General features: G+C 36.8%; 1 protein-coding gene across 1 annotated transcript in view; it reads left to right on the top strand.

The window, feature by feature from the left end:
- The window catches only part of NYAP2 (neuronal tyrosine-phosphorylated phosphoinositide-3-kinase adaptor 2), a 235,009-nt gene that overhangs the window by 92,029 nt on the left and 118,610 nt on the right, over positions 1-24,370 (top strand). Inside the window, exon 3 of the mRNA XM_008055093.2 lies at positions 21,075-21,376. Within this exon, the coding sequence (XP_008053284.1) occupies positions 21,075-21,376 (302 nt within the window). The remainder of the gene's footprint in view (positions 1-21,074; positions 21,377-24,370) is intronic.

Below are 24,370 nucleotides of genomic sequence, written 5' to 3'. Positions count from 1 at the left end.
TGTTTCTGTGTTTTGTTTTGTTTTCTGAATTTGGTGGTATTATCTACAAGAATGTTACTCTTATTGTTAATGATGCTTTTGGAATTCAGATAAAGAGGGCAGAAGAGGTAGAAGAGATTGGTGACTACTCACAGCTTGTGTACACAATGCAATTGTATTTTCACCTTCATTCTTGTGGGAAGATCTCATTTGCTTGATTTTCACCAGAATGTTAAAATAAGACATGAGAAAACTACAGAGCTTATGTCTGTGTTTCTTATTCTATGGTAAGTCAAAACTAGACTAACCAAAAACAATGTGCTATCTTTGTGCAAACTCTTTGAATTTGGCAAAAAGAAAATCAACATACTTTATTTGCTTATTAAACTGAATTAAATTAATAGCACTCTTACAACTCCAGTGCATAAAGTCTGCACATACGCTTTTTAAGGTATTTTATAAGGAAATATTGATAAGGTAATTATTCTACTAAAGTAGTCTTCTAAATGCTTAGGACTATGTTGAGACCTAACAAAGGTTAAAAGTAAGCATAAGAAACAGCACTGATTCCCTCCCTACCCCAATAACTTTTACTTTATTTGGAAACAAAAAATTAAAAATATTAAGTGAATTTGGGGAAAAATCTGTTCTATTCATACACCTGAAGATTTAGGAAATAGGGACATTTAGAGACCAGCTATCAGTGAAAATAGATTGAACTCTATTAGAAGATGAGTTCACTCTGGATCTTATAGGGCAAGATTTAAAGAAATGGAGAATTCATTGTCCACTCATCACTCCTATCTAAAGGAGGTTCTCCCTATTTTTTTCATTTTATATCACTCCATTTTCTTTGCAGCATCAATCTTAATTACCAGGCTTTCCCCCTAGTCTCTACATTTTGGGGAGACAGATATCTTGTTTTCTGTTGAATGACTAGGACCTTGGACACTAACTAGCACAGGCAGGTCTTCAGTAATTAACCATGTTTTACTCATTAATCAGGTATCTGTGCTTTTTTATAAGGTTATTCACAAATAATGGATATTGGTAAGGATATATTAGCAGAAAATCAGATTGAACATGTACAGTGTTGGCACATTATGAAATATTTTAAAATTGAATGCTGTTGCAGGTATTTGAGCAAGGGGATATTCCTTTAAACTGATCTTCAGTAGACTGACCTAGTAATGCTATGGAGGATAGATAATAAGGCTGTGGACCAAATCTGGTTTGCTACTGAGGTCATCTCTACATATGATGATCAGCCTCACCTGCTGTGACTCTGAATTAACTGATTTTTACTTCTGTATTGGACACACCTATGCTTATCAGAGTAATGGTTCGATGCAAGGATAAGCAGGTTAAGGGCATATGCCAGGGAGTGATAATAATGACTGGTCATAAAATTTAAGCTGCATACATGAAGACAAGGCTTACAGTAATTGAGGAACACAGGGAAAATTGCAGGACCAAGGGATAGGAGGTTCTAAAACAGGTTCAAAGGAGAGTTGAGGTTGAACAAACAGAGGCAGTGAGCTGAAAAGGCAAGTGTTGGGAGTCAATGATACAGATGCTTAAAACCGAGGTTATGCAGGGCGTGAAGTTATTGGTAATCAAAAGGTTCGGGTTGTGACCCTGAATGTGGTGACTGAGATAGGAAGAAGAAAGATATCTTTGAGAAGATTCAAGAAAGTGTTTGGCTAGGGAATGTGTGTATATTTAACACTGTCTTATGTATTCTTAAATTAGCCTACAACTTACAATTTTTCATCCTCCTTTTTTTAAACTAAATGGGTTGCAATGAAAATCTCTTTTGGTGATTCCTACCCAAATCCAAATCCTATATTTTCTGAGCTTTGAAATTCTTTCAGAAAAAATGAAACAGATGCCCACAAATGACAGTTATAAATGGAAAAAACAAAAAACAAAAACAGCCCACAAAAAACCTTTGCCAAAGGCATATTAAGTTAATTGTTCTTCTTAAGTGGAACCACAATTCAGTGAATAAGAAACTCCCTTTGCAATAAGGAAGTCTTAAAATCACATTTCCCTGGTCCCCTTAGATGTGTATAGGAAGGTTTTATTTTAATAGGGTAGATCTTAAGTTTAAATGTGCTCTCAATTAAACTGTAAACCCTGAGGGTTGTGTATCTTTCTCTATTGTGCAGCGCTGGCTCATTGTGCTGTTGTGTGCGACAAATAATAGATGATAAATATTATAATGAGGTCACTAGGATACTGCATCTATTATAATAGGGATTTTAAAAAAATTTTAGATGCACTGTGGCCTTAAAATTGTTGCTAATATATTGTGATAATAGTTTGTAATTTGTTATGAATAAAGATGTGTAGGAGAAGATGAGATTTGATCAAAGGCAACTTTTAACACTGGACCCCAAAGCCCCTTAGGGCTACAGCATAGAGTGGATAATCTGAGTACTTGCATTGACACAGAGCATTAGATTAAATTATTTTGTCTGAAGAAAACCAATCAGGGATAGTGCATTGTTCCTGGAAAGGCATTCTAGAAAAACAGGGAGCCAGCTTCTGGCCTCTGTGTAGTCAGTCTTGACATCTATATTTCAGTCCAACACATTATTACATTTAGGTGCATTAAGCAGATGTACAACCTGTTGTGCATGAAGACAGCACATCGGTCACTCCATTTAGAGTAACTAATGCATCCATGAATGAGAATTTGGTTCTTAAGTAGTATCTCTAGTGATTCACATTTACATGTCTCTCTGATTATATGGATGAGAGATGGAAGCTGGGTTATAAGAACAACATGATTTTTTAAACAGACTTCAAAAATGTCAGAGAGGATAGTTCTCAGCTTTATTAGTTTGCTAAGGTAATGTTTCAATAGAAAGGTTTGTGAAATGCTTTTTTGCTAAATAAGAAAAACACTTCATGAATCAAACCTGAACTTAATTTACATTCTCATTTGGATGTCACAAATATCCTGAGGGATCACTGGGTAGGGTATTACTATCCTATTTGAGAGATTAATGAATCTATTTGGAAATGAATTCGCTAGTGTTCACACATTTAATAGCAGAGCTAGAAACACAATTTTCTAATTAGGCTGGAAAATGTGTGTGTGAAATATAGATGTGTGTGTGTGTGTGTGTGTGTGTGTGTGTGTGTCCTATAGTGTCTTTTTCTCTAGACATACAGATATAAAGGTTTTCCACTTTGCAGGTACTTCCTGGAAAAAGGGTGACTTGGCTATTCAATTGTGGAACTTAATTCAGTTCACTTTAGAGGTTGGGGATTTCTGGACGATATAATGAATTTATTCTCTATATTTCACTTTATCTCTTCACTTCCTTCCATATCAAATTTCTGTTTTAAAATTTTTGGGGTCTGCCTAACTTATCCTATTGAAGCAAAATGTGTAAAACAGTTATAACCCTTTAATTTAATACAAACCTGAAAATAATATAATTAACTCTATTTCTTTTAAGGTAAGTCCAAATTTAATTGAAATTCCTAAATATTTACATGTTACTTTTATGCTCAAAGAAGTATACTAGTATGATGCCATGGGAGATCAAGGAATGTGCAAAATTTGATTATTTTCTTATAATCTCAAGTTGGTATGTAATTAATGTAATATGAGGCAAAAATGACATAATGTAAAGAAAGTTCAAACTAAAGAAGGGAAAGGATATTAATGAAAGATTTAGGGAAGAGGTGACATTCAATTTAGAAACTGAATAACATGAAACTTTTTTAAATGTGGAGATGTAGTTTGAGAAGAAAAGACCCGAGGGGAGCAGAATTATGTAAGTAAGTAATATGACAAGATAAAGGAAGTTAGGTCAGATTATGCAAAGCCTTATTCCTTACAGAGAAACTGGAATCTATTTTGGGTAATCCGAAAGACCTTAAAGAAGAGGACTGATGTGATCCTATTGCTCTTTTAAGACTCTTTTTTTTCATGTTAATGACTGAATTATTGTAGGAGAAAACTGAGCTAAAGGATCCAAAAAGAATATCATTTAGCAACCAAGACCAAAAGTTAATAAAAAGCCGAATAGATAATTTGGGAAATAGGGGATAAATGTGAGAGATCTAGATAGAAGTGGAAAAATTTGTTGACTTTTTGAGTGTGTGTATATAGGAAAAATACAGGTGTTAAATTACTTGGAAATGTTTGGTGTCTCTGACTGAGAGAATGATGACACTACTGAAGACAAAGAGATGATGATGAGTTTGTTTTGAAACATGTTGACCTTGACTGTCAAGGAAACATCCATTTGGAAATGTCCAGTATTTTTCTGGGAGGGCAAATATATGTCTCAGGTAACAGTGGAATTTTAGATTTAAAAATCATGTAGACAGAATAGCATTGAAGTATTAAAATTGATTTTTGTCAAATTCAAGCACAGAGAAATGAGAATGGAAACAGAAATTTGGCCTACATTGAATCATGAAGGGCAAGAAAAGAAGTCAGTGAAGTTACCAAGTAGGAACAGTTAGATGAAAAACCGGGAGAAGACATTATTCAAGAAGCTAAGATAGGGACATTCCAGAAAGAAACTGTGGTTTAGAAGAAAGAAAATAACTCTATAGGTATTAAGAAGAATATAGATAGAGAAAAAAAGAAAACTTTCCAGAATATGCATTAACAAGAAAAGGTGATGTTTAAGAGAACCATTTCTTAATGGACTCTGGTGGTAGAAGCCAGAGTACAACAAATATAGAGATAATATGATATAAAATAGTGACAGGAAGGTGAGACTCCCTTCCCTTTTGAGATTTTGACATCTTGTTCAAACGTGCATCCCCCGCAGCTAACAATGTATTGGGTACAAAAAAGCTGCCCAAGAAATGTTTGTGAATTAAAGGTGAATGAATGACTTCATCAATGCATGAGAGAGAAACAAGAAAAGAAGTTAGAAGGAAAAGAGAGAGAAATAAAGGGAGAAAGAGTAAAGAAGATGAAGCAAGAGCCCACAAGTGTCTGAGGGAAAGTACTGCTAAAGAAATGTCCTGAAATATTTTGGGTTCCTCAAGAGAATAAGCAATGGAGAATAAACAACAGAGAGGAAAGAGGAAAGACAGAATGTGCAGAAAACTTCTGGTGAGAGAGATTACATCAGAAAACTGGAGAAAAAATATAGTTAATGATGCAGAGAAACTCATGTCTTAAAGCTCTCAGTCATTATGAGGTGTATATCATTTATAACTCTTGAGCATGGTAATATTAACTTGCATTCATTATTTAGAAAGACATTGAATTTTTGGAGGGGTTGATATGGAAGCTAAAACCATGGTATATTTTTCTTCCATGATCATTTTTCATAATGATTCTGTAAGTGCATTCATTTCTAAGATTTTTTAAATCTTTCTGAAGGATATTTTTCCCTTTTATCCCCCAGACTCTGTTTAAATGGCAAAATATTTCTGAGACTTGAACAGAAAATTTTGCAAGAAGCATCTCACTGTGCTCAAATACTCAATCTCCAGGTATTTTATATAAAGTCCTTGAGATCTTCCTTTGTTCAAGAAATTGAGAGCATCATTCCATTCAATCTTAAGACACTGTTATCAGAAGAAGCGCATATTACAATGTTTGGGAAGAGTGAATGCCTTAAATTCACAGAGCAGACAGTAAAGATTTTGTCTTTGTTTTTGCTTTTTTTTTCTAGTTCTCTGTATTTTCTTTAGCAAATCATACCATCTTTCTGCTGGAAGGTCAATAAATGGATGGAAATACACTTGAGTTTTCCAGGAAAACTCATTTTTCTGGCATTAAATTTTATTCTAGAAATAGCTTTGGGTTATACCAATCCCTTTCTGCTAATGATATGGAGAATACAGATTCTTCAAAATGAACACATATGCCAGTTTTGGAAGTATTCCATAGTGCTGTCAGTATCTAATTCTGTGTCATAGATGATAGTCTGGGTTTGGGAAAGTCACTAGTTACCTTATTACTGATACGAAACTTTTCAGAAGAGAAAATATACTGAAATTGTATTGAAGAGCACTACATGTGCTGCTTGTTTGAATTGCTTGTCTCTTTCCTAAATCCAGGGCCTTGCTTTATATATTATTACCACCAGGAAAATGTGTTCTTCTTCCAAGGTCCATTTCCAAACTACCTTAAGGTTTGAGAGCAAACATAACTGACTCTCATTAGCATGCAATTCAATTTCCAGAGCATAAGTGTGTGGGCAGTCCAGAGAGTAGCCTCTTGGCCCTATATTCAGAATGCCATGGTGTCAATCAAGAAGTTCTATAAAGTTGAAGGAGAATGACATATAATCCAGAGGTTTGCTAAATAAAGATTTGTTTAGAGACATCTACTATGTTATCTCAAGCATGTAAATAATGTACAAGCCAACATGACAGATCAATATTGGTGACCTCTATTTTGAGATGAAGAAAACAAAACTAAAAGAATTAATGTGGTCAATGCCTTGCTAAGCTATGGTGTGGCCATGTGCTCTTTAAGCTATGAGCAGCCATGTTTTCTTAAGCTTTGACCCTCTCTCTTACCTTGGGGAGGTGAATCTCCTCTCTCTCTCTCTCTCTCTCTCTCTCAAATTTACTTTCTAAATAAACTATATATTCTAATCCAAAAAAAAAAAAAAAAAAAAGAATTAATGTGCCTGGGGTCACAGAACTAGTTGTAATAGAGCTAGAATTTTATATTCAATTCGTAAAACTGGCCATTGGGACATCTGAAAGCAGTATTTAATCATCTGTTATATTTTGTTTCAACAGTGAAAATAATTATTCACTAATCATCCCTAAGTCTCATCGTGTCATGGAAGTTTTTCTCTCCAATGATAGTTTGAGAATGCCTGTTTCAAAGAATTCAAAGAAAAATGTTTTGAAGCTATTCAGAAATGTTTAATGGGTTGTATCTTTTCCTCTCTTCCATTATCCCTGCAAATGATTCTTGGTCTATGTTCTCAATGAACTCACAAGCCAGTCAAAGAGATCAACTCAGAGATGACATTTGAAGGCTGTGATAAAGGAGGTGCTATGGCATGAAGGAGCAGAGTCCTATGACAATGTTAAGGCAGAAGCATGTTATATTAGAAGATCCTTGAGATCGCGTAGGGAAAATGTTGCAGATGAGACTTGGCGTAAGAAATAGATCTTTTCATAGGTATTACACGAAAATTTGGATTTTTAGTCCAAAGGAATGGAAAAGCTATCAAAGGGTTTTAATTTAGAGGGTGACATGAGCAAATCTGCATTGAGAAGGATAAATCTGGCAGCCCAGTGAAAAAAGATCAGCTAAGAGGCAAATACATTAATTTAGCCAAGAAGTGATGAGAACCTAAACCAAAGCAGGACCATAGAGATGGAGAGGAGGAGATTAAGCTGATCTCTGTATTTAAATTACTGACTCTTATAACAGGGACAAAAATGAACAGCGTGTGAGTAGTCACAGATTTTTCTCTTCTCCTTCATCACAAATTGAGAAAACGGCAATGGAAAGAAAGGCAAAATAGGAAAGAATATCATTAAATAACAGTATCATCCATCCTGTTGCTTAAGAAACCTGTGAGTTATACTAGAATTGTTCTCAAACAGACATGTATATGTTCATTTATTTAACTAATATGTATTGGTTATTCTCTTTGAGTCAAACACTGTTCCAGTCTTCGGAAATACAAGGCAAGGTCTGATTAAGTTGTGCCCAAATAACTCAATTTTTCTAGAATCCAACTGCTGGCGCACAAGTCTTCTCCCCACTTTTCTCCCTCATTTGATGAAGTCTTACTCATGTTCTGCATCAGCTGAAAAGCCACTTCCTCCCATGGGATTTCCCAGATCCTCAGTGGTGGTTAGGGCCCCAGGACCTTTTCTTCCATTGCACCTGCAGGTACTTCCTCTGAGAGAACATCTAACCACATGGTACTGAAATCACACTGGTTCTTTAGTCTGTGATTCCCTGAGACAATGACCACCCTGTTTTGTTCACTGCCCAACAAAGAGTAGGCACTTGGTTATTTTGTGAATAAATAGTGAGTAAATAAATTAAATTACTCAACACATGGAGTTGTTTCATTCTCCTTAAAAATTATACCTTTAGAAAGCTAAAACAATTATACTTTAAACTGGCATTCGCCCCTCTGCTCAGGAAGTTCAAGGCCATTATATGTTAACATTCTATATTTCAACCTTCTACTTCTAGATTGAAAAAATGAACCACATATGGTTAGCTAAACTCATTTCTAAAAACTTGGCATGTTCTCAAACCATATTCAAAGCTTATGTCAGTTTTGAAGACACAAATAAAATATATTTTCCAGAACTTCCCCTTCTCTTGTTGAATTTTTGGAAAAGATCTCCCACGATGTGAACTTCTGTAAACTGTATTCTAAGCTGAATCTGAATATCATGATTTGAGTTATTTTCCATATATCCTCTCTTCTTTAAGCCACGACACTTCAAGGAGTAGAAAAATCTTATTTATGTATAGAAATGAGGAATGTTTTAATTTTAGAGTCCAAAGTTCCATAGATAATAACATATGTTAATCTTAAAAGCACTTGTCATGTTTTAAGTAAAAATAAGTCTTTAAAGATGTTCTATAGAATTTGTTCTGGCTTTAATAAGCATTATATTTCTGTTCTGCCTCTTAAGAAACTCAGAAGTGAATAAAAGGAACTTTGATAGAGGTTTAAAGAAACTCACTCTACTTCCTGCTCTAACCTCCTTACTTTATTATGACTAAGCATCAATTAATGGGTAGCGGTATTAACCGCAACTCTTGGCAATGGTACTTTGTGATAAGTAAGTGGTGAAGTGGTACACTTGTTTTTCAAGCATAACTCCCTAACCATGGTTGTCCTAAGCTCTAATGTTTGTCAAAATCTTGAATTATCATGGAGTTTGATGGAAATGGCCATAAAATTCAATCCATAGGATTACCCAGTCTATATTATATCCAACTGGTAACTATGACTTTTTCCTTGACTTTTTATTTTTATTTTTCTATTTGGACTTGGAAGTATAATGCATGGAAATACTGTTGAAGCCCTCTTACAAAAATAAACAAGATGCATTTAAATTGTTAGAATATGTTTTCCTTCATGGTACTCTTGGGTGGAAGCATCATTAAAATACCTATTTTATTGCTGGAAACGGAAAGATAAAAACTGATACAGAGTTACTAGGTAAGCCAGGAGGGAAGGGAAAGTAATTAATATTTGTCTAGCCTCTTTTCAGGCTGCTAAAACAATATACCACAGACTGGGTGGCTTATAAACAGCAGACATTATTTTCAAGATCAAGGTGCCAGCAGATTCAGTGTCTGGTGAAGTTCTGCTTCCTGATTCGTAGACAGCCATTTTCTCTCTGTGCCCTCACACAGTAGAAGGGTGAGGGAACTCTCTGGGGTCTCTTTTATAAGGGCTTTAATTTTATTCATGAAGGCTCTGCCCTCATGAACCAATTACTTCCCAAAGATTTTGCCTCCGAATAGCATAACATTGGGGATTAGGTTTCAATGTATGAATCTTAGGGGAACACAAGCATTCAGTCTATAGCACCTCTACTTATATCAATCACTTTACTGAGTGATTCTAAATGTTTTATTTCATTTTACTTTATTATAACACCTTGAAAAGTATTTCTCCCATCATTAAAGATAAGGATAATCAAGGTTTGGAAAACCTGTGTCTCCTACCTATAATTAGAAAGTTTGTAAATAAATTGGATACATATCTCAAATTCTTACTAAGATACTACATTTTAGGCAGAGGTGAAATCTCCTAGCAAAAAGAAATAACATATTTGATGTTTAAAATTTATGATTTTAAAATATAATACCTGGAGCTTATGGAAACGGAGTCATTTCTATTTGGGATAGTTTTTTTTTCTTTCTCCCTTTGTTTTATTTTTTGTTTTATTTTGTTTTTCTATAATAGTTCATCACAGCAGTTAATAAAAAGGTGGGTAAAAAAATCCCATTTTTAACATTTGACCTTAATATCCAAGAAGTATCAGTTACAAAGTCAGACAGGAAATTGATGTCTGAAAAAATATCTAGGAGAGTTAAGACATCTAGCAGCATAAAAGTAGAAAATAGATATCATTGAAGATATAAGTATTGAAAATGAATGTTTGAGTCTAAGGCAAGAAATCCACAGATTATGACTTTAAATGAGCAAGTGGGGCTCAGGGAAGACATTAACGGTAATGGTGAATGAACAATTTGGAAGAAAATATGAACACAGCTGACTTTTACTGGAGTCAAGTTTCCACATTAAATGTGTATTGTGTGATTTGTTTTTGTTTGTTTGTTTGTTTTGAGTTGGAGTCTCACTCTGTTGCCCAGGCTGGAGTGCAGTGACACGCTCGTGGTCACTGCAACCTCGACCTGCTGGGCTCTGGCGATCCTTCTGCCGCAGCCTTTCAAGTAGCTGGAACTACAGGCATGCGCTACCAAGTCCGGCTAATTTTATTTTTATTTACTGTAGAGATGAGGTCTCATCAAGTTGCCCAGGTGGGTCTCGAACCCGCGGGCTCAGGCAATCTACCTGCCTTGGCCTTCCAAAGTGCTGGGATTACAGGCTGAGCCACCAAGCCCGACTCGTGATTTAAAAATTACATATAGGGTGAACGTGTAAGGCAATTAATTATTTTTATTCATAGTACTAAATAGGAAGGATTTTTTCCCAAACAAATGAGTAGGAGATATCCTTTCCTGATTTGTAACATTTTCAATCTATTCCTGACACTAGTTGCATTTTCTGATATGTTAGTAAATAGCTTTTATTAACTACTGTCTCAAAGCATTATACTGGCTTCTTTGCGACTTTCTCCAATACAACTATAAGAAAACACAAATAAAACTGGCTTCAACAAAATGAAATTTTGTAGTTGACATGTCAGAACAGTTCTGGGCTTGATCTAGCTGCAGGCATAACTAGATCTAGATATTCGACAAGACCAGGTCCCACCAATCTTCCTTTGTATTGGGAAGAGGATGGAGCAAGTCTAGGCTTCTAGCCCATGCAGCTTCACACAGGCTCTGTGTTCACTCTGATTGGACCAACTTGAGGCACTTTCTGGTCTCTAAAACAGTTGTGGTCACCAAGGGGATCCAACATTTGCTTGGCTGGAACTGGGCAACATGATGCACTAAGAAGAAAAAAGTTGGTCTCCTCACAGGAATTTCTATTACCAGGAGAAGGGAGAATGAATTTCTGAAAAGCAAAAATGACATATGTTCCACGAAATTATCTAACTAAACCTTCTACTAGGCTATCTCCAAAGTAGACTTATTATTTCCTTACTTCATTTTCCTTCATTAAACAAATGTGTGCTAGTGACTAGAGTAGTGAGCAAGAAGATAGACTACATGCTCTCATGAAGCTGAAAGTAAGTGAATGTGACCAGCCACTTGTACTCATCAAGGCCCAATGGGTGTGTAGCTCAGAAGAATAGTATGACAAGTTCTGCCTGCCAAAAATTGAGGCAGATGTTAACTAGTTATGCCTCTTTCTTAAAAGTCTGACCTTGAATTGAGTTATATTACCTGTCAAAATGGAAAATAGTATGACACTCTTGTCTTTCTTCCTTCCTTCCTTCCTTTCCTTTCCTTTCCTTCCTTCCTTTCCTTTCCTTCCTTCCTTCCTTCCTTCCTTCCTTCCTTCCTTCCTTCCTTCCTTCCTTCCTTCCTTCCTTCTTTCTTTCTTTCTTTCTTTCTTTCCTTCTTTCTTTCCTTCTTTCTTTCTTTCGAGTTGGAGTCTCATTCTGCCACCCAGGCTGGGGTGCAGTGGCATGCTCACAGTCACCCCAGCAAAGACTTGCTGGACTCAAGTGACCCTTTCGCCTCAGCCTTCCAAGTAACCAGAACTACAGGCATGCACTACCATGCCCACCTACTTTTTTGATTTATTGTAGAGATGAGGTCTCGCCAAGTTGCCCAGGCTGTTCTCAAATCCATGGGCTTAAGCAATCCTCTCACCTTGGCCTCCTAAAGTGCTGGGATTATAGACTTGAGCCACTGCACCTGGTTGTCTCTTGGCTCTTTCTATGCTTGATTTCCATGAGCATAGAACAATCTAGCTGGAAATAATGCCTAGAAAATGATAGTATTCTGGAGCTTGTATTCCACTAGTGGGCTGAGCTGAAGAGGCTCTTAGTGGGAAGCACAGGTTGAGCATTTGACCTAGAACATCTGAGAAGATGAGAGGAAGGCAACAACTATACGTGTTTTGTCATACTTTTAATGCATAAAGTCTAAATATTGATTTTCTTCTCCTCATTCATCATGAAATGCCTGCATCAAAGATTTCAATAGTTACCAGGTGACAGCGACCCACCTGCCCACAGGCAAATGTCATCCTTTCCTTCACAACTGTAGCCTCCTCCACTTCCCTTTCAGATATTCCCCATTTACTTTACGGTTGAATGTGCCCTTTCCCTAATACCAGATAAATACATCTTTTTTGAAAAATCAACAGAAAAAAAATCCCAGATGGCTCAAAGTTTGCAAAGGTTGTGATATACTGGATTATGAATCAGTGTCAGAGATTGATTTTTGAGTTTAGTTCCACAGAATCACTCCAGAAAGTAAATAGTCAAGCAGACAAATTCCTAGACAGCTCTTCAGTTTGTATCCCAGCTTTCCAAAAGTGCTTTAAAAAGGGTCTACATGTCTATCTCTTTATCTATGTATCTAAGACAATTCATTTATCTTTGTAAACAAATTTATCTAGCTAATCTAATCTATCTGAATATCTATCTATTAAATCTATCTGACTATATCTACCTATGTATATACAGAGTGAGATTCTATTTTTTTCTAGTGGCTCCCCAAGAAAACTCTGAAACAAAATATTGACATGTTTTCTTCAAAATTGCACACAAAAGCAACACTGCTGTCACTTTAAAAAATGACATCTCACCTCAGTAACTCACCTTTCTCAGAGGTTGTGTTTTCATCTTTGAATGGAAGTGGATTTCAGAAGGAAACACACAGTATTAATGCTGATGGATTTCAAGAAGACAGCAAGGCAATAACAATCCTTGTTGATTAGCATCATCAGGGCAGTTTTGAAGTTCTTGTTTTATGTCTTTCTCATCAGTCCTGATCAACAGGTGCTTTGAAAAACTGAAGCAAGTATTTAAGAAAGTTAAGAACATGAGGGCTATATTTGCCTAGATTATCTTGATACTTTAAGTTAAATGTAGGATTTTGTTTATACTTTTTTTGTGTGAAGTTTTTTGAGGTTAGATGGTACCATATGGCATGCTTTAGACACATGGCCTTACAATGCAAATGATTATTCTATAAGCAAAATTCAGTAAGAAAAGACTTACAAGTAGGGATTTTAAAACCAAAATTATTGGCTGCATATTATATATCAGACTCTTCGGTAATTGCTGCATATGCAGTGTCTCAGGTAAACTTGAGAACAATTTGATGGTCAATGCTACTATTAAACAGATAAGGAAATGGTCCTAGGGATTCAATAACTAATGTTATACAGATGCTAAATGATGTATTTGGGGTTAGAGTTTTATAACTCCATAATTCCAGGATGGAATTCCAAATATCCAGGTCTGTTCATTGGCCAGTAACTTGCTTGAAGGAGATGTTTACAAATATTTCATCAATTACTTCTGGAAAAATAGTCCCCTTTGATTTAAGCAATATTTTACACTTTGGGTCTTATAATAGGAAAACTAACTAACAGACAAATAGATCTCACAACATTGCCTTCATGATGTGAGAGAAAGCATACTTGTTTAAATTCAGGATTATGAAACTTGTTTTTATTTTTATAACATGAGATGTGTCAGGCTTAATCTATCTTGAGTGTTAGAGTCTTATTGCAAAACGACTCTGCTTTCTTTAGCCCACATAACTTTCACTTCAAGCCAAGTATTCCTATAGTGGAGTTAGTTTCTAACTCCCCAAGCATCATTTAAATGTTCAGTCTGAAGCTGGAGAATGACCTATTTTCACAGGTATTTCTTATTTTGGGGGTATCACATTTGTTGCGAGGCTTACTCTTCCCCACTTCTTTGATTTTTGAATATCATAGGCTATATGATTATACCCAAGTATGCCAGTTCAGCTCCCCCTGGAAGTAAACACCAAGGTGGAGTTAGAAGCACAAGAGATTTATTGAGAATACCCACAAGAGTTGAAGGAGGAAGCAGGGATAGGCAGGACAAGTCTAAGATCACAATGCAGGTATGGCACCTGTGAAAGGAGAAGGGGAAGGAAAAGCAACCTGACAGGAATATCCTCAAACTATAGTGTAGTAATAGGAAAGTCTTGACCGGCCCCATAGGGGAAGCCAGGCACAAAGTCTTGACCAGGCATACTGGGCAGAAATAGCCAGGTCTAATACCTAATCATGCTCATTCCTTGGCTAAACGCTGTCCAGGGATAGTGTAGTCTTAACTAAAATGCAGATTTTGAAGAGGGCAACTGGTGGCTGTCAACTAACTGCGCTTCTCAGAGAAGGTTGTCTCTTGAAGGACTTCTGAACCACACAACTCCATAGCTGCCACAGTTCACTCCCTAGTCTCAGCTGATGTCTTTCTATGCAGGTTTGGGGACCAGCTCTTTGACACTCCCATCTGGCTCTTCCTGAGGCAAAATTTAGAAGGGTGCATTTAGTGGGATAAACTATAGCCCTCTTAGCTGCAGTTTGTATGGGGGATGTAACTGATCCAAATTATTGCCCTCCATCATTCATTTTACATTCACCTCACCTTCAGTTAACACTTCTGCTTGTCTCAGTAGCTTATTTGATAGTGAGACTAATTTCTCTTTCAAGAAAAGTTGGGTCACCTGATAATCATAACTTTCTTGGGTCAGGGTTACCACATACCATCTTTCAAAGTCACAATTGGTCAAGAGCTTATCAAGAGTTTCCACTGGGCTCGGTGGCTCAGCCTGTAATCCAGCACTTTGGGAGGCTGAGGTGAGTAAATTGCCTGAGCCCACGGGTTCGAGATCCGCCTGGGCAACTTGGCGAGACCTCATCTCTGCAATAAATAAAAAAATTAGCCGGGTGTGGTAGAGTGTGCCTGTAGTTCCAGCTACTTGGACGGCTGAGGCGGGAGGATCACCTGAGCCCAGCAGGGCGAGGCTGCAGTGGCCCGGAGCGTGCCACTGCACTCTAGTCTGGGTGACAGAGTGAGATTCCAACTTAAAAAAAAAAGAGCTTCCACACATACATCTTTCTGCTCCATAGTGTAAAAGCAGCCTTACTTCCTCCCATTAATCAAAATCATTGACTTCTTCCACCATAATGACCCTTCTTTTTGCCTGCTATTATTAATTATATGAAGGGAATTCAAATTGCTCAAGACGCAGCTATATGTTGTTATTTAATGTGACTCTTTCTCTGTCTTCTAACAAGAGTGTACTCTCTTTGGGAACAAGGACTTTTAACTCTGTGGAGGCTGGAGTTATAGAGATAGGAAACACAAAGTACCCCGATGAACCATCAGTTGTCTTGTCAGCTAACTTCATTCTTGTGGCAAGTTCTTTCTTGAAAGGACATCTCATCTTTTTTTTTCCTTTTGCTGAGGATTGTTTTGGCTATTTGTGGTCATTTATGTTTCCATATGAATTTCTGTACTGTGTTTTTCCAGGTCTGAGAAGAATGCTACTGGTACTGGGTGTATATGTAATGTGTGTTGTGTTATATCTGTAGGTTGCCTTGAGTAGAATGGACATCTTAACAATGTCGATTCTTCCAAACTATGAGCATGGAATAGTTTTCCATTTGTTTTTGTCATCTTTGATTTCTTTGAGTGGTGTTTTGTAGTTTTTGTTGTAAAGGTCTTTCAATTCTCTGGTTAGGAAGATGTCAAGGTATTTCAATTTTTTTGTGGCCATTGTGAATGAGACTGTACTTTTTATTTGGGTTTCTGTTTGTTTATTATTGGTATAGAGGAATGCGATTGCCTTTTGCACATTTATTTTATACCCTGAGACCTTGCCAAAGATCTTTATCAGTGCAAGAAAATTTTTGACAGATTCTCTTGGTTTTTCGAGGTATAGAATCATGTTGCCTTCAAAGAGGAATAACTTAACTTCCTCCTTTCTTATTTAGATACCCTGATTTCCTTCTCTTGTCTGATTGCTCAAAAACAAACAAACAAACATCAGAAGGTATCACACTCCCAGACTTTAAACTTTATTATAAAGCTACAATAATCAAAACAGCCTGGTATTGGTACAAGAACGGGCATATAGACCAATGAAATAGGATGGAGATTCAGAAGCAAAACCTCAATTTCTCAACTAGCTCATCTCCAACAAAGCCTCTACCATCAGCCACTGGGGAGAGGAGAACATATTCAGTAAATGGTGCTGGGAAAACTGGCTGACCACATGCAGGAGTTTAAAACAAGACCCCTACCTATCAACATACACAAAAACCAACTGTAAGTGGATCAAAGACCTAAACATAAAACCTCAAACTATAAGAACTTTAGAAAATACAGGAGACACCCTTATGGAAATTAGAACTGGGATCCAATTTCTGATCAAAACCCCAAGTGTCCATGCCATAAGAGATAAGATAGACAAATGGGACCTCATCAAACTGACAAGCTTCTGCAAGGCCCAAGAAACCATCACAGGAATGGGGAGACAGCACACAGACTGGGAAAAAAATATTTGCCAACTGTATATCTGGCAAAGGCCTAACATCTAGGATATACAAGGAACTCAAATGTGCTGAAAAGAAAAAAACAAACAGCCCCATTTGCAAAGTGGGCAAAAGATATGAATAGACACTTCTCAAAAGAAGAAATATGAGCAACTAATAGAAGCATGAAAAAATGCTCAGTCTCATTAGTCATCAAAGAAATGCAAATTAAAACCACACTGAGATACGACCTAACTCCAGTCAGAATGGCCATCATTAATAACTAAAAAAACAACAGATGCTGAGAGGATGCAGAGAAAAAGGTATACTTCTACACTATTGGTGGGAGTGTAAACTAGTACATCCTCTGTGAAAAACAGTTTGGTGATTCCTAAAAGATCTAAAAATTGACCTTCCATATGACCCTGCAATTCCCCCACTGGGAATATACTCAGAGGAACTCAAATCACTCTGTGAAAATGATACCTGCACACGCATGTTTATTGTAGCATCATTCACAGTAGCAAAAACATGGAATCAACTGTGCTGCCCGTTGAAAAAGGACTGGATAAAAAAAAGTGGTACATATACATGATGGAATATTACTCAGCCATAAAGAAGGACAGAATTATGAACTTTGCAACAACTTGGGTGGACTTAGAGTCTATAATACTGAGTAATCTGTCACAGAAACAAAGAACGGAGCACCACATGTTCTCATTCATAAGCAGACCATGAACAATTCTCATAATACTGTAAGAAAGGCATTGGCAGTAGTGGGAAACTGCCAGGGGAGAGGAGGGTGGGATTGGAGATAGTGTGAAACTGACAGGAATGTGGGAGACATATCTAATTAATAAGAGTACCTGCATAATGAACATTTGTATACCTAATCCTGAATTGTACCCCAATCTTTAAAATTAAAAATTAAAAAAAAAAAAAGAGAGAGAAGATATCTCAGTCACATACCACCATTCGGTATTTTTTCCCCTATCTATAGGGAGGAATATGTATCTCCCCATATTTTTATATAAGCTGCAGTATTTTCCTTTGGGAGGAGAATATAATTCTACCCCATTGACCTCAAGTTTAGTCATAAGACTTATTTTAGCTAGTAGAAAGTTAATGAAAGATTGTATACCACATCTGAGCAGAAGTCAGAAGAGACATTGTGTGATTCAGTCAGTGCTTTCCTCTTCCTGTCAGGAGAACAACACATCCGAGCAGGGGCTAAATCCTGGAATAAGGAGGATATATGGAGCAGAGCCATAGATGATGCACAGCCAACCCAATTAATAAAAGCAAGAAATAAACCTATGTCATTATAAAACATTAGGGATTGGAGATTGTTTATTATTGCAGGATAACCTAACAAGATCTGCCTAATACATTGTACATTTTCGAATTTGTGTTATCTTGCCTGGTATTTGCATCTTCCTGACCGCTTCTAACTAGCATTCATTAATGGCTCTAACTGTTGTTCTTAATATTTCTGGGAGGTTCTGGGTTGGCTACATCAGAAGCCTGTTTATGCAATTTTAAAACACAAGCTCATTGGCTACACCTACAGAGGTTCTAATTCAACAGGTTATAATTCAATATTTAAGCCTTTGCCTTTAGTAAGATAATCTATGTATTTTAAAATCTCCACAATTTTCCATAGCACATTCAGAAACTTGTTGTATGCTACATTCCATAATCTTCAATTTGCTTTGGACTCATCATCTTTCTTACTCTCTTGTACCCAAACATGCCACCCTTTACTGCTTATCCTTAGCCTTGACTTGAACAATGACCTTTGTATCCAAATCATTCTTGGCCCATTTTCCCATCCTGCAATCACAGTCTAGTCAAACTAAACTTACCTGCTATTGTACCTGCAACTGCTATTTTTTGAGGAACACATTAAATTTCTCTTAGCAGAAGTGTTAGTGTATGTATGCAAAAGTACACATATGAACAAAAGCAAATAGGTGAAATTGTTTTGTTCTGAGACTAAGATAATTCTAAAATGAAACAACAGAACTAATTATCTGTCTGGGAAAAGGTACAGGTCCTATTTAGGTGAAAAGTAACAGAAAAATTGCTAATACAATTATTTTTAGGAAACCTTATAAATGCCCGTGTGTATTAACCCATGTACTAATCTCCCCTGGTAGCTGTGTTACCAAGAATGAGATGACTGTCTAGATGTAATCTATAAAGCACCTTTTGTGCAGTGATACAACAGAAATAAGCAAAATATATGGGGATGAAAAGTAATTTAAGGCAAAGTGAGATGAAATCAAATATCTCATCTTCTATGATAAATATCAAGGCTAAGATAATCACAAATTGAATATAAACCTTTTTTGACATTTTATTTTTTATTTTTTAGAGAGCATCAATCAGGATAAACTAGAATGAATAAATCAAAGCACAGAAAATAAAACACATGGAAACCCCGTGCAGGCTCTAGGCTGCTTACAGCTATGATGTGAAAACTTCTACTTAACCGTCACTTGATTCCATTAATCCTCCTGGATAGCCACTGCTCTCATTAGTGCACCTAAATTCCTTCCATCTTTATCACAGACATGGTGCACAGTACTCAGTATCTGAATGTCAAATGAAAATATTCAGAAAAACTAAAATTCATGTAAAAATATTTTTAATTGAGTGGCAAGTTAGCATTGAACTTATGACAGAATCAGGGTCTAATGTTCTTGTTGAATTCTCTCTGGTTTTATTCACAATAGACACGTAATTGTCATAAGTCCACAGTTGACGAGGAAAAAGAATTTACACATCATTGACCCTACTGGAATGTTAAAGCTATGAAAAACATCAAAATGATATGAAAGATACAATAGGGAGAGTCAAAAAATATAACCTTGGATTCCATCATGTTATGAAAGCAGTCAGCTAAAATTAAAGTTATTTATTTATTTATTTATTGAGTTGGAGTGTCACTCTGTCTCCCAGACTGGAGTGCAGTGGCCGCTCCCAGCCACCGCAGCCTTGACCTGCTGGGCTCTGGCGATCCTTCCACCTCAGCCTTCCAAGTAGCTGGAACTACAGGTGCGCGCTACCACACACGGCTAATTTTTTTGATTTATTGTAGAGATGAGGTCTCGCCAAGTTGCCCAGGTGGGTCTCGAACCCGCGAGCTCAGACAATCCATTCACCTCAGCTTCCCAAAGCGCTGGGATTACAGGCTGAGCCACCGAGCCCAGCTAAAGTTCTTGTTTTTAAAGCTTATATAAGTTTTTTAAAAGTAAATAATCTTATATGTCTGAAAAAATGGACTCAAGAAGTTTTCAAAATTCATAAACTCAAAGATGCTTTTAATCAAACATGTCTAAGACTATCAGTCAAATATTTTTGCAATTTTTTCTGTTTATTGGTGAATGAACTTCATAGATGGAAAAAAATTCTAGAAAAATATTTCTTTTAAAGTTCACATTCGCATATATGCTCCTTTTCTTCATATGAGTCACTATTACTTAATAGCATAAAGATCCAAGAGTCATTTCCTATAAGATTAGTTGACCTTCAAAATAAGACAAATTTCTTATATCTTAATATTTTTGTTCAAATTTTCCTATATAAACCTTAAGCACCTTACATTTGGAAACTTTGCACAGCCTGAATACATGTGAAGAATTTAGAACCATCTCAGGGTCAGATTGTATTTAAGCTACACCTCTTTACTGAATGTTGCCATTGTATTCTGTGGGTCTAACCTGTTAATAGAACTGTTTCTAATATAATGGAAGGTCTCTGGAGGACTGGAGAAGTTGACAATTCTATCACGAATTTAAGCAAATATTTTCCTTTGCTTTCGTCCTCCCCCTTTTCCTTTCCTTTACTTCCCTCCCCTTTCTTCTTCTCTCCTTTCCTCTGTCTTTTTTTCTTCTCTCTATCTTTCTTTCTGTTGTTTGGTAACAGAAATTTTATCCTTATTGTTTGTTTGTTTTATTTTCTCCAATATGTTAAACAGATAAAAGTTTTGATGAAGTAGAGAAGAATCTCAAGTCCTGACCTCCTGGATTGAGTCACATGTCAAGAGAAGTCTATGAGTCATTGTCATGAATTCTTGTTTACTTTTAAGCCCCTGATAAGATTTATCTCAAAGTAAAGAAAAACAATAGAAGATAAGTTGTGCTATACCGGATAGATAGATAGATAGATAGATAGACAGAGGTAGATTTTTTTTAAAATTTGGGATACAAGGTATATCTAGAAGTAAGTGTTAAGATTTCTGAGATTTCTGATTATAATCCAATTGTATCTGCTTTACTTTCATAATTTAACATAGCATTAAATTGCTATCATGCTACTTGAATTTGTTTTAAAAGACAGCCTTTTGTAAAAGGATATGTTTCTATACCAAACTAAACTAAAACTTTGAAATATCACAAACTATAAACATGCTTGTATCTCTGATCTTGTAAATCCTGGCTCATTTTGTCTTCATGGTTTTTGGTCTGCTTTCTTTTACAGCATAGGTGGAGAAGTAGGGCGAGGCCACGAAGGAAGTTACGTGGGCAAACATTTCCGTATGGGATTCATGACAATGCCTGCTCCTCAGGACAGACTTCCCCATCCTTGCTCCAGTGGCTTTTCTGTGAGATCACAGTCTCTGCACTCAGTTGGAGGCACAGATGATGACAGCAGCTGTGGCTCCCGGAGACAACCACCACCCAAGCCCAAGCGGGACCCTAGCACCAAGCTGAGCACCTCATCAGAGACGGTCAACAGCACAGCAGCCAGTAAGAGTGGGAAACCCCCCGAAAGGACTGAAGGTAACACACCATGCCCACCTCACCTAGAGATCTTTTTCAAACACCATGTTGGAGTCAGGATACTAACAAGCATCTGCCTTCCTCTCCCTGGGTCACAAATTCTCCCTGTATCACCCTGAAGTCCTATAAAGAAGAATCCTGGGGAAGGTTATTTATTGGTGTCTTGTCAAATGACATACAGAAGAATGTGTTTCGTTTGTTCATCAGAAAGGGAAGGCAATATGTGAGTTTCCTTAATCCCTTAAAGCTTCAAATTATTTTGCATAGAAATGATCTAAAATACATATTTTCTTGCTTTTATTAATATTGCACAATTAAGAGTGTTATTATTTGATCATTAAGGGAAGTTTTTAATGCAGGAAGATATAAAGAAGAAAAGGATTGTAAACTTATCTTTTAGAAATACTCATTTTTAACATTTTGGTATGTTTCTTGCAGGTGAATATGGATTTATGCATGTATGTGTATATGTGTGTATACTATGTCTCAGTTTCCACATTGTGTCTCCATTTTCTGCCTTTGCATGTATTTTTTTTTTTCTCAGTTATGAAATACACAAACCAAATATATCCCAGTCTTCCTTGCTGGTCTGTGAATATGAGTGAGGTCACATTAGCACCAGATCACACCAGCTTTTTAGACTATACTTTAATAAGTAGGGTCTTAACACTCCTGAATTCTTCCTGAGAACTGCTTGGTGGGAGAGTAGTCTTAAATGTGCTTGGATACTTTGATACTTTTATAAGCCCAGTCTTAGTCAGTGTGGTTATTATAACAAAGTCCCATCATTACTAGGTGGCTAATAAACAATAGCAATTTTTTTCTTACAGTTCTGTAGGCTGGAAGCCTGAGATCAGGATGCCAACATGGTCAGGTTCTGGTGGTCTTCAATGCTCTTCTAATGCTCTTGCAGACTGCTAAATTCTTGTATCCTCATAGGGCAGAAAGGCCTCTGTGGCCTCTTCTCATAAAACTTCTAATCTTATTCACGAGGCCTCTGCCTTTACGTTCTTATTGCCTCCCAAAGACTCCACCTCCAAATACCATCACTTTGGGATTAAGGTTGCAATATTTTAATATTTTAATTTTAACTGAACAAACATTCAGTTATTGTGCAATTCCATTCAGATTTTTACATACTAGTTGTGGAAAACAACTCCAGTTTCTCAGTGCTACCAGAGACAAATTTGAGAGCAAATTCCACTAAGTCCCATATTCTTTCTCCTTCCCCACTGTCCCCTCCTCCATAGCAAGCTTTCCTGAGCCCCTAGGGTACCGAAAATCAAACGATGTACATCAAAGAGTGGAAGTCACATAGTTCTTTCCTCAACTAGGCAGAGGTCTTTGTCACATGAGTTCCCCAGTCCCTTATAGATGCTCCCTGGACTTCTGACCTGATCATTCTACAGAAGCTCACATGTAACTGATAAGATGAGGTGCCCCTGAAGTATGTGCCATCTCTTCCATCACTCTTATCTTTCCTTTCTCCCTTATTGAAGCCTAGGTGCCTTTAGCAAAAACAAAGAAAACAAAGCAAAACAAAACAAAAAACCTTTAGTACAATTGAGTATAATACAAAATTGAAATCATAGTGATTATAGTGCATAGAGTCTTCTGTTTTGCATTCTCACTTATTCTGTTGTGGCTATTATTTATGGCGTTCAATTTGCCACAAAATATCACATTTCTATAGAGAAGTGTACTGAGGGAACCCCCCAAAATCAGAACTCATTTATAAAAATTGTGTATTTATTCTTACATATTTAAATTTCAGTCACCTTCAAAGTACTCTCCCTTTAATGCAATACACCTATTGAGACACTTTTTTGACTGCTCAAAACAGTTTTTGAACTCATCAATTTTGATGCCCTTTAGTGCTTCTACCGTTTTCTGTTTCACCTCTTCCACATCAGCACAATGTTTTCCTATGAGGACTTTTTTTGTCAGGGGGAACAACAACAAAATCACTCTAGGCAAGATCTGGTTAATAAGAAGAGTGGAGGACATGAGGTCATGCTGCTTTTGGTCAAAAACTGCTGCACACTCAGTGTGGCAGGGGCACTCATAAATCACCCATCATGAAATGGGCAAGTACATTGAAAGAATCTCCACACACACACACACATAAACACAAATTCACTGAAGCCAAATGCAGCCTTTCACGACAACGTTAGCTGGTACACTGATGCTGATGGCTTCCTAGAACACTGACTTAGCAGGGGAAGCCTGTATTATAAGGAACTCACCTTCCAAAAGATAATTCTGATTTTTTGGGGGGGTCCCCTGTGTACATCATAGTAATTTATTTAATCATTATCTCATTGTTGAATACTTAGGTTGGTTCTACTTTGTTTAGCTACAACGAATACAGTACAACAATGGTCATTTAAGAGTGTGTGTGTGCACGCCTATCTGTATGTGTGTAACTCTCTCTACTATTCCTCTGCCTTCTTAGAGTATTTGACATTCGATTATTATCCTTATGATTCAGAAGTATCTATGTGTCCTTCAACTTGTAACACACTGATGCTTTTAGAAACAATATAGCTATTTAGTTTACTTGTTAATACACTAATCCAGAGACCTGCCTTTTGTAAGTTTTAAAGGTTGTTCTCAGGTTTCCTCTGATAGTGATACAGGGTGCTTTTCATTTTTCTTTTCTAAGATCCTGTGTCCTGAAGTCAACCCTCTCCTACTTCTACTGCCAGAAAGCTTCATAATCAATTACATTAGATTGTTTGCAAAAGAATACTCATTTAAGATAGTATGAATGGTGAGGGTCTGAACGCAATCTAGAATGATTCAAGAATAAAAGGATAATAAAAGAACCACTCAAAGAGAGATGAGACAGACAAGGAAAGTAGCCAGTGAGGAATGTTCTGTCAAGCAGTGTCGTGCTGAAGGAAACATTCCTGGAAGGGTGGCTCAGCCTGTAATCCCGCGCCTTTGGGAGGCTGAGGTGAATGGATTGCCTGAGCCCACGGGTTCGAGAGC

The sequence above is a fragment of the Carlito syrichta genome, unplaced genomic scaffold, assembly GCF_000164805.1.
Source record: "Carlito syrichta isolate Samal-C Ts95f unplaced genomic scaffold, Tarsius_syrichta-2.0.1 Scaffold301668, whole genome shotgun sequence".
Taxonomy (NCBI): Eukaryota; Metazoa; Chordata; class Mammalia; order Primates; family Tarsiidae; genus Carlito; species Carlito syrichta.
The sequence above is the reverse complement of the archived record's forward strand: the minus strand, read 5'-3'. Positions and strand labels throughout refer to the sequence as shown.